This window comes from Orcinus orca, chromosome 20 (assembly GCF_937001465.1).
Source record: "Orcinus orca chromosome 20, mOrcOrc1.1, whole genome shotgun sequence".
Taxonomy (NCBI): Eukaryota; Metazoa; Chordata; class Mammalia; order Artiodactyla; family Delphinidae; genus Orcinus; species Orcinus orca.
In genome coordinates, this window is record NC_064578.1 from 43,492,624 (window position 1) to 43,503,853 (window position 11,230).

At 52.6% G+C, this 11,230-nt stretch overlaps 1 protein-coding gene across 5 annotated transcripts; it reads left to right on the forward strand.

Annotated features, from left to right (window-relative positions):
* Positions 1–2,198: 2,198 nt before the first annotated feature.
* ZBTB32 (zinc finger and BTB domain containing 32) lies at positions 2,199–11,187 on the forward strand. Of its 5 annotated transcripts, none has more exons than XM_049703006.1 (6): positions 2,199–2,478; positions 8,625–9,610; positions 9,804–9,940; positions 10,057–10,125; positions 10,249–10,413; positions 10,599–11,187. In XM_049703006.1, exons 2-6 carry the CDS (start codon positions 8,724–8,726, stop codon positions 10,880–10,882), a joined length of 1,542 nt encoding a protein of 513 aa, XP_049558963.1. In that variant the 5' UTR covers positions 2,199–2,478; positions 8,625–8,723; the 3' UTR covers positions 10,883–11,187. The 5 variants fall into 5 exon arrangements, with proteins under 5 accessions (XP_049558963.1, XP_033269753.2, XP_033269752.2 ...); XM_033413862.2 differs by lacking the exon at positions 2,199–2,478 and having other exon boundaries at positions 6,594–8,774; positions 9,563–9,610; XM_033413861.2 differs by lacking the exon at positions 2,199–2,478 and adding an exon at positions 6,594–7,521.
* The last annotated feature ends 43 nt before the right edge of the window (positions 11,188–11,230 follow it).

Sequence of the window (11,230 nt, forward strand, 5' to 3'; positions counted from 1 at the left end):
GAAGGGAGCAGTGTGAGGAGTGATTAAGAATGTGGGGTGTGGATTCAGCATATTAGGTATGATTCATTCTACTCCTCGCTCAGCCATGGACCAGCTATGTGAGCTGAGTGTCTTCACCTCCATGAGCCTCTGCTGTCTGTTCTAACGAGTGTTGTCATCATTCCTCTTCCTAGAGTGGCTACGAGGATTCCCCAGGACCATGTGTGCCCACACTCTGGAAACTGTAGCTGTTAGGATGACAGGCGTTGTATATCAGTGGTTAGGAGCTTAGGCTCTGGAGTCAAACTGCAACAGGCCCAATTCAAATTCCAGCTCTGACAATTACTGCTGGTGAGATCTTAGGGAAATCAGGTTCTTCTGTCAGCCTCAATATACTCATCTGTGAAGTGAGAAAAATAACAGTAAACATCTGATACAGCTTATGAGGATTCAGTCAGAGGATGCATGTAAAACACTTAAAACTGGCCTGGTTCGGTGTCAGTGGCCAAAAAGTGGCAAAGATATTATGATGCTGATTTTTAAAATATCTTTTTCTAGAATGCAAATGCATTTGCCCCAGAGTTGGAGGAGTTGAAAATATATGCTGAGTGCTGAGCCTTCATGATGGGATTCAAGTCTAAAAGAAGAAAAACAAACAAGCAAAAAAACTCATTTATATGATGAAGTAAACCAAGGTCATGTGACCACATCAGACCCCATTCCACATCTCTATAAGATCAATCCTACTTAATTGTAGTGTAGCTCGGATGTTGGACTCTCACCAGAACAATGTCGGAGTCCCAGCAATGCCCATACTCACTGTGGAACCTGAGACAAGTGACTTCACCTCTGACCCTCAGCGTTTAACCCGGCTAGTAATAGACTCCCTCACAGAGCTATTTAGAAGGATTCAGTGAGATGATGCACAAAGCGTAGTACATGGAAAGGGCTGTTGTTACTACTACAGCGCCCGTCTTTCCCCTGCTATTTGAAGGGTTATCTCCCTCGTGCCAGGCGCTCGCCTTAGGTGGTCTCGGTTCCCACTGTCCTAAGCTCCTCTAGTCGAGTCACGCCCTCCTCAGCGGGGCCCCTTCCAGCTCCTCCCCCCACCCCACTCTCCATCCCCATTTCCCCACTAGCCGTGGGGAAGGAGACGCCAGACAACAGTCGCCAGAACCCCGAAGCTGAACAGAAGCAAAGGGACAGAATTCTAACCGCCGCCCGAAACCATTGGGCTGGGCTCCCTCCTCCAGTTCCCCTGATCAATCAAAGGCGAAGAAGCAAGCCTCGGGACCAATCAGAAGTGGAAGCGGTGGAGCAATGCCCGCCTCCTTAAAGCGCCCTCGCGCCTGATTGGATGTGTCCAGGCTAAGCCACTTAGGAGTGGGGCCAGCTGATGGACGGTGCAATGGCAGCGGGGCCGGGGGAAGAAGGGAGGCAGTCGGCCAGCCACAGATTGGTACGGTGTGTCAGCACCAAAGCCCTGCCTAGTCAGAAAGCCCGCTGGCCGGGTTCTAACCCCGGGCCAGTTAATGGTGGGGCAGCGTAATGGGTCATTCTCTTTACGGTGTGGTGGGGGCTGGTACATGAAGTACGCAGTTAATCCTGACTCAGCAGAGAGCTGGGGCGTCATCGTGTATTTGAAGCGCGAGCATCTAGGCCAATGAGGGGGGTCAAGGCACTGCCCTCTCTTGTGTCTTCTCTGTCCCCGCATACTTCCGGGTGAGGCAGGGTGCGTTCTGCAGCCAATTAATGGTGGTGCAAGGCAAGAGGCGGGAAAGGGGAGCTGCCCACTGGCACCCAAAGCCTGATGGCCTCCTATCCGATCCCAGTCACTTCTCCACAGATTGTAAGGGGTTGAGAGAAAGGTGAAAGGGTTTGCAACGAGGACTACACAGGATGGAAAGATAGAAACAAGAAAGCAGTGGTATCCCTGAGCACTTTCAGAGGGAGCCTCCAAAGCTATGCAGGTGAAGGAGGTTCAGGCCCCAGTCTCTTCATAAAGAGAGTGGGACAGAGCAATCTGCACAGCCAGAAAGCATTGAGAACCGGCTGGTGGATGAGCTCTCAGCCTTAGAGGCCTGAAGCCTAAGTCCACGGACCAATCAGATTTAAGGCCCTGTCCCTCCACAGCGCCAGCCAGGTGGGCGCGAGCTCGGCTCCGCAGCCAATCAGCGGAGGTCGCGAGGCAGAGTTGGGGACCCGGGGGCCGGGAGGGGGAGGGGCAGGGGGTGGTGCGGAGTGGAGCCGAGTGGAGCTGTCCTAGGTGCCTCCCAGGCTGTTGTGATCCCTCAGCCGGCGGGAGCCAGGAAAGAGGGTGGGGCCAGCACTGCGGCCAATCAGCGTCTGCCTCGGGATCCAGGGCGATCAGCGAGCTGTGCACGCGGCCCGGCCTCGAGCTCCGAGCCTCGCGCCGCTCCACTTTCTAACGGCTACTCGGGCTTGTGCCGCCCGGAGTGTATGTGAGGCGGAGTGAGGAGAGGAACAGGGCCTGAGTCGGTGAGTGCCATGGATTTTCTTTCTTTTTTCGGGCTTGGGCCTGGCCCAGGCAAAGCTGAGGTATGGGGGCTTGAGTGGTCGCCCTGAGGATGAGGATCGGGAAGTGGGGGTGAGGGCGTTAGGCTTTGGGGACTCCCTCTGCCCTGGAGAGGCTGGAAGTGGGGCCTCCTGGGCACCGTTGGGCCCGGCTGGGCAGAGACCAGGCCGGCATGTCCCCGGGCCCTGAGACAGCCTGATTTGGAAGTGTGTTGTGGGGCAGGTGGAGGCCTTGGAGCTCTGTGTGGGGTCATTGGCCATGAGGTATGGCCTCTGACCTATGAGAGGTTGTCCGGGGTCTCTGGACTGAGACTGGATCTGGTGACTGGAGAGGTCTGTGACTCTCCAGAGGTTCTTGGGAGTCTTTGACCAAGAAATGAAACTAGTGAGAACTTGAGAGGTTTTCTGGAGTCTTTGGATCCAGCCTGGGCTGAGAGTGAGTGTTGATGAAGTCGAAAGCCCAATGGGAAGTTGTCAAGAGTCATTGCATCCTGGCTGTGATGGGAACATGTGGCTGCAAGACTTTTGGGGGACTCTAGCTTCTGGGTTGGGGTGCTTGTGTAAGATTTTCCAGGACTGGGTCCAGGCTGGACAACGTGGCCAGGAGATTAGGGCTGTGGTCTTCTGGAGGTTCCGGGGTGGGGAGGGTGTCTCTGAATCCCAGCAGGTTGTTTGCCCTCCATGAAGTATTATTGTTTTGTGGTGGCTCTAGATAGAACCAGGATTGAGTCGTGTCTTGGGCCTTTTAGTCCCTGTTCCCATTCTTCCGCAACCTGTTTCTGGTCATTCCCAGAAGACATCAGGTTCTAAGCATGGGGCAGCTGCTTGGAGAAGATGGACGTTGTACTGGAGCATAGGAGGTGTGTGAGATATCCTGCTCTTTAGGAAATCACCCAGGTTGTCTTTACTGAAGGTCTTTTTATACTTATGAGGCAGGATGTTGATATCTAATTTCACTCCGCTGTTCAAGCTCTACCTGGTACTAAAGCTTTCAGGGTACTTTCATGTACACCCAGAGTTCTTAAACCAAGGGTGGAGGTGCATGGGGGGAGTCTATGAGTGGATTACAGGGTCTATGAGCTCCTGGAAATAATCCAAAAAACTGTATGTGTTGGCAGGGGGGGCGGTAAAAGCAGCCACAAGGATGAGGAGTGAAGCCTGTGCAAGGGTGAGTTTCAGAGCAGTCTGTGACTCTCTTGTCATTCACATGCAAAATGGTATGAGAATCTACAATTTTCTGATGTAAAGAGTTGATTCCACGACTTACAATTTTAAAAAGCACAGTGACCCCCTGAGAGGTTAAGAACCACTACAATAAAGCAGGCTCCCATATTATTTATGGGGCTTAGGCAAGACTAGAAATGGAGATTTCCCCTCTTATCCCCACATCTGGTGTTGGCGCATACTTCAAGGTGTCTCACATACTAGCCTGCATGTCCAAGTTCCGTCTACGTGCCCCTCCCACCCAATCGGCCACACAATTACATCAATCACATAGCCCACTCGGAAGAGTATAGACCTGGGTCTGAGGCCAATGTAAACCCAGGAAGTGGGCTATTTGGGCCAGGAGGTCCAGGGTTCCGAGTTCCCAGAGGATGGTCTAGAATTGGGGGGCACAGGTTCCAGGGGGGTACTTCCTAGATACCCTTGGACTCCTCAGCCCATGGGGAGGGACACAACTAGAGGTCAGAGTGGGGCCCTCTGTCTGGATTTGAGGCAATATGGATATTCAATACTGGTCTTGAAAATAGTCCCTATGAGGAAGTTGAGGGTCTCAGAAGAGTTAACCCCGTTAGTGCTGAAGAAAAAGGCAGTCCACTGTGAGGATGCAGTGGAACCTAAGTTGTTTTTACTTCTCATTTGGTTGTTTTGCCACTTAATCCACAAAAGGTGTGCTGTGATAGGGTCTCTATGACCTAGATTCAGCTCACCTGCCTATTATTATATCCAGATCTTGGGCTATGTAGAACATAGATTTAAGGGAAGAAAGAAACTCATTCATTCTGTGGTGTCTCTCCTCTGGTATGTGTTGGATGTACTTAACTAAAAAGATTTATGTAAGGTTTGGATAATTGGTTTTAATCTATATAAAATGATGCAGGGAGTTTAACCACCTTAATTTGCCGAAAGTGATGTGTTCCTGGGAAGAGTGGAAAGTTCATAGAACTTTTCTGAATTGAATCTTGTTTAACCTGGCTTTTGGAGGTACTCAATACCTCAATACGTGAGACCAAGGGAGAATATTTTCATAAAACAAATAATCATCCCTCTAATTGGCATATTCTGATGGTTTAGTTTTAATTATAATATTTGAAGAGACTCTATACTTGTATTGCTGTGTTGACATTTTTACAGCAAGCTGGGTTGTGCCTGAAGGTCAAGTCTATCAGTAAGAATAAAAGATATCAGATTTCAAACTTTATTTAGTAATATGAATATTAGAAAGGACTGAGAGGCAAAAATCATACCTCCTTTTCCCACATTCTTTTCTTCCAATTATATCCTACCTAACCTCTCCCACCTACGGTACCCTCTCCCAGGATGCAGGCTTGTGTCCTCATGACCTGTGGTTTCCTGGCTCCACCCCAGAGAGACAACTGCAGGAGATCCCTACTGAGTCAGCCTGGGAAGTGGAAGGTGGGCAAGGTTTCTGAGGCTGGGGAGGAGAGTCCTTTCAAGAAGAGAAACACAAGACTTCCCTGGTGGTCCAGTGGTTAGGACTCCGGGCTTCCAATGCAGGGGGCACGGGTTCGATCCCTGGTCAGGGAAGTTTTGCATGCCATGCAGCCAAAGAGAGAGACAGAGAGAGAGAGAGAGACAGAGAGAGAGAGAGAGAGAGAGAGAGAGAAAGAGTCAGCAGTGTCCCTACCCTTCCAAGTCAAAGTGCTATTTGCTTCTGCTTCTGCTATCACTGCTCAGTGCAAGGTGGTTTGGACTGTGCAGTCAAGAATGTCAAGAATGTAGGAAGGAAGAAGGGCTGCGGTGTAGAGGGCCCTAGAGATACCTCTAAGGAGGCAGTCTCTAAAGGGATATCCTTAGAAGGGGGTAGACACCAAGTGGGAGGAAAGATGGGGTTTCCCAATCTTGGGGGCTTTCGTTCACTGAATGGAGAGTCCCCTTGCCCCTTGCCCTCACTTTTAGGTTTCCTGAGAGCCCGTTGGCACCCCCTGTCAACTGCATAAGAGGATGCTGCCCTTTGAGCACAGCCTCCAACTCTTTTGAACATCAGTGGGCAACCACCGGTAGGGGAGCCGAGTCATGGGCACATGATGTAGGTCTGGGAGGTGAGGGGACTCTACTCCACTGGGTGATGATGTAATCTTCCAGACCCCTATACCTACACTTGGGGTTTCTCCTTCATGGCTTTCCTCACTTATCCCATATCCTCAGGGAGTGTGTATTTCTGTATTGAGGAAGGATGTCTCCCTCTGTACACCTACATGTCAGGGATTGGCGCATTTCTGTGTGCAAATCAAGCGTCTTTTATATGGGCATCTAATGAGTCCCTGGGTGTGGTGGTGTGAGGAGTTAGAAAGCTCAGAAATGGAAAATATTTAACGACCAGAGTAGCAAATGAATACAGCTTGCCCATTTGCATTTTCCCTTTCACTCTGACTCATCTTCCCCTCTCCCCACACTATTATTGCCCCTCCACTAGCCCCACCCATTGGCACACCCTGTCTGATCTAGGAAGGATTAACATCCGTTTGCACCCAAGCTAGAATGAGAGGTAGAGGGAAGGCATATTAGGTCTGGAGAGAGAGTAGAAGGATGGTCTGAACATTCGGGGGTCCTGGAGCCAAAAGGCGAAACAGGAGTTTTAGAGACATAATATTTGAGTCTAGGAGGGGACCAGAATCTAAGAGAGAAGCCGAGGGGGAACCAGACTGTGTCTTGTCACCAGAGCAGCCCACCAGTGCCTGACTCGTTAACCTTCCAGTTATTTATTAGGCACGTATCATAAGCGATTTAGCAGCACTTGTTCTGTGAATGAAAATTCTATCACAGGACGAGGAATAATGAAATAGTAAGAAACAGAGAAAGAAATTTGAGTCTCTCAGAGCTCATCTTTTCCCCAGGTTAAGGAGTGCTAAAGTGTGAAAAGAGGGGAAATCTCTGAGGACCTTCACCCCCTGGGCAGGAAGTCAAAGAAACCTCGGAGTCCTGATTTCAGAGAAATGTCATTTGTCATCAACCCAAGAAAAGGAGTTTTTCTCTTCGAAGACCACCACAGGCCCTTCCTGGGGTTGCCCCCATCAGAGCCTGATGGGAGGATCTGAGTCACTCACACACCCAGTCCCCAGTGATGTCCCAGATGACAGGGGTCATTCCCACAGAGCAGTTGAGGCTTCCTAGTACCAAGTCAGAGAGAGGGAGGAGGAGGCATGCTTTTGGCCCTCCTTCACTCTCTCCTTAGAATGCAGATGTTTCAGTCCTTTTTACTTTTGAGGTAGTAGAAAGAGCTTCCAGCTGCTAGAGATCTACTGACACCTCTAAGAAACAGAACTAATACTATTTGAATGATGCTATGTACCGAGAAACCACTTTCACATACATCATGTCATTTCATCTTCACCCCACCTCCAAATGAGGTAAGCAGAGGTTATCCCTATTTCATGGATGAGTTAACTGAGGCTCAGAGAGGTGACTTGCCCAAGGTGACTCAACTAGTAAATGGCAGAGATGAGACTCAAACGCAGGTCTGATTATCCCAAAGTTCTTATTGCTTTAGATACACTTCTTTGACTAGGGGTTCACAAATGAAATGAGACAGGAGGTTAGGAGGCAGAATGCCAGGGCTCTGGAGGGGAGAGTGGTCTCTCCTGGAGGAGTGATGCACAGCCAGGGGTATAAAACCACACCCCTTGGAGGACTGTGGCAGACTGATACTTGGGACACCCAATGGATGACTGTGAGGTCAGGGGCGGGGCTAGCTCCAGGGTGGGGGTGCCCAGGAGCCCCAACAGCAGTTCAGAGCATGCGGTGTCCAGGAGGAAGCTACAACCGGTGAGTGGCTGCTTCTCCCCAGCTGAGACTTTCCTCCCACTACACCCCTCTTTCTGTCCACTTCCTGCCAGCCTGTAGCCCTCTCCGTGAAGTGTCCAACTAGTAATCCCCCCTCCTATGGGGTCCGTACTCATGGTGAGCCCACACCTAGGAATATGCCTGCTGGGCACTGCAACACTTAGGTGCGTCTCTTTATATCTGGGTTCCCAGTTTTCTTAAAAGCCAATGTGGTGGTTTTGATGTGTGATAAATTTCTGCCTTGTTCGGTTCTGTCCTTCTGTTCTTCACTTTTGGCTTATGAAAAACAAAATTGAACCGTCTCCTTATCCTAATCTTGAGAGGAAATAGCCTCTCCCTCTATAGTTCCCATTTCCCTTTCTTTGGCTTCCTCAAGGGTCAAAGCCTTCTCCAAAGTCTCTCCATCTTCAGATGAGGAGCCTTCTCTCCTGTGGCTTCTGACCTGCTCTCTTATCTCACTGCATGGGAGCCTTTGGTCTCTTCCAGTTCCTTCTCTGAGGATGGGTTCTAGAAGTTTCGTCCTCAGGGAGATGATTGATTGATGCCTTAGAGCCTGCCCTCCTGCAGTTACGACCCCTGTCTTGCTGCCCTTTCTTCCTCTTGGGACCCTCAGCTCCACATGATGGGCTTGCAGGGGGAGGACACACTAGCTTTCTAACCTCACCCATGAAGCTGTGTCTTGCTCCATCCCTAACTTCCAGGGCTGACTGGGTTTTGTGGTGATCTTCTTGTCTGGAATGAGGAGAGCCTGACCTACTCCGAGGTCTTTCCCTGCAGAGGAGCTTGGAGAAGCAGAAGTATCAGTGTTTGCTATCCTTTAAGTCAGACATTGCCAACTGGCAGGACCCATCTATACTAGCCTTAAATCCACTACTTGAGATAGTTCTTAGCTGTCTGGTCCTTGCTCTTTAAGTCCTGAATTTGGTCTAATTTCCATTCTCCCACCACCCCACCTCCACCCCTGGCCCCTGCTATGATTCTGGATAAGCTCAGGTCCTCTCTCGGGTCAGGTTATCTGTTCCATTCAGGACAGAGAGCTCTGATTCAGAACCAGCAATTCACTCTTTCTCCCCTCACCTCCACAGGCTTGAGAATATGCTGTTCCTGCCTCCCCTTTTCACCATGGACCCCACACTGTGGCCCTTCTCTCAGAACCTCTGAGATTGGTACCCAGGCAAGGCACAATGCCCACGTCCCCAACAAGACTGCCTAGTCCCTATGGCTCTGATCGGCTGGTACGGCTAGCAGCCAGGCTCCGGCCAGCACTATGTGATACCCTGATCACAGTGGGGAGCCACGAGTTCCCTGCCCACAGCCTGGTGCTGGCAGGTGTGAGCCAGCAACTGGGTCGCAGGGGTCGCTGGGCTCTGGTGAAAGGCATCAGCCCTTCCACCTTTGCCCAACTTCTGCACTTTGTTTATGGGGAGAGCCTAGAGCTGCAACCTGGGGAACTGGGGCCCCTTGAGGAGGCAGCCAGAGAGTTAGGGGTGCAGTCCCTGGAAGAGGCATGCATGAGGGCTCGAAGAGATATGGCCAGAGAAGAGCTGGGTCCAGGGCTGAAGGAACAACAGGAGGAGCCAGAGAAACCCACAAGGGATTCTATGAGAGGAGTGCGGGGCTTTGGAGAGAAGCAGAGACCACAGAAGTTTGTTAGAGCTGGTGGGAAAGAACAGGAGACGTTGCACAGGCACAGGCCACCAAGAGAGAGCCCTGAGATGGCAGAGGCAACTCTGGAGGAGCAAGGGGAGCAGATGAGACCAGAGGAGAAACTCAACCAATCCCCTGTTGGCCGCGGAGGAGTAGATGGGAAGCAAGAAGTGATCATGTGGGTGAGGGACAGTCCAGGGGGCTCTGAGGAAAGTCTGCGGGAGTTCCCTGGCCCCCTTCCCCCACCAGGTTCCCTCCAAACCGGCATCACCCCTAGGCCCTGGTGGGCTGAGGCCCCTTGGTTGGGGGAGGGCCAGCCTGCCCTGTGGAGCATCCTGCTGTTGCTGCCCAGATATGGCACTCCCTTCTCCCATAGCACCCCCATGACTGCAGCCCAGCAGGAGGTCTGGCCTCGGGACCAGAGGTGAGTTGAAGGGCCTATGGAAGACCTCTGGCTGGGAGGGAGTGGCTTAGGAGAGGCAGCAGTGAAGGGTGGAAGGGCACCACATCTCTTATCTCTACTATACATTTCCTGAGCTGGGGAAAGGACAAGAAGCTCCCACCACAGGGAAACCCAAAGCCCAGCCCCTGAGGACTCATGACACCTCCCTCTCCAGAAAGGAATTGGCCAGGATCCCAGGTGTAGCCGAAGCTGTAACTCTTCCCCATCCCACTCCCAGGATCCCACTGTCCCTGAACCTCCACAAAGGCCTCTGGAGCCAGAACCAGTTGGCCTCCTGCAGCCCCACCCCAGGTAAGCCCCTCATTGCCCTGCATGCACCCTGCAACATGTTCTCTCAGCTGGGGCTGAGGCTGGGGCTCCAGGAGTCCAGCCTGAGCAGAGCCCCTACTTCACTCTGCTCCCTTCAGGTTCCCTCCCCCAGGGCCCCACACAGCTCAGCCCTGGGGAGATGGAAGAGTCTGATCAGAGGCACACAGGTGAGTAGGGTGAGGGCACTTTTGCCTCAGCCCCACTGTAGCCCCTGATGTCTTGCCTGAGTGTTCCAGTGATCCGGCTCTGGGGTTCCCAGCCCTGCCCTCCTTTGCCTTTTGTCGCCACAGGTGAACTTGCAACCTGTGTGGGTCATGTGGGCACAGCAAGCCACCCATCTCACCAACACCCTCCCCCACCCCCTCCTGCTCGGTCTCGGCCCTATTCTTGTTCTGTCTGTGGAAAGAGGTTTTCACTCAAACATCAGATGGAGACGCACTACCGTGTCCACACAGGTATGGGCGCCCTGCCCTGTGTGAATTGTCTACCTCCTTCCAAACTCCAGCGGGCCCGCTCCTAAGTCCCTCTCTGAGTGTCTGGCTCCCCCACAACGACCTTGCCCAATTGCCCCAATCTACCCCAGGCCAGCCTTCGCTCCTTTCCTCTTTCCTTCATGGGTCTTCCCCTCCACCTGCCCTAGGAGAGAAGCCCTTCTCCTGTAGCCTCTGTCCCCAGCGCTCCCGGGACTTCTCAGCCATGACCAAGCACCTGCGGACGCATGGGGCCGCACCCTACCGCTGCCCTCTGTGCCAGGCCGGCTGCCCCAGCCTGGCTTCCATGCAGACGCACATGCGCGGCCACTCGCCCAGCCAGCTCCCGCCGGGATGGACCATTCGCTCCACCTTCCTCTACTCCTCCTCCTCCTCCTCGAGGCCATCTCGGGCCTCGACCTCTCCCTGTAGGCCCCCTTCCTCAACCACCTGACAGGGTGTCAGTAGCTTCTTTGGCTTCAGCCAAGCGTACAGAATGAAAGATGGGCCGGCGGGCCTGCTAGGCTTCTGACCTCGCACCGCGGCTACGGCCGCCTAGCAAACTCTGCTCCAAGAAGCGTCGCAGCAAGGGCGCCAAGAGCCCTCTCCCAGATGACCGCGGGCCACAGAAACCTGGGCCAGCGAGCCCGTGTGGGGTGAGGGCAGTGAAGTGTGCACGAGTGAAGGTTAACTGTGCGGGGACTGGCGGTTCATCACCAAAATAAAGAGTTTCCTGTGCCCTCCTCTCGGGACCAGAAAGCCGAGTCCGGACTTTAGCCTGCGGGCGGGGGACAGCCTTGCC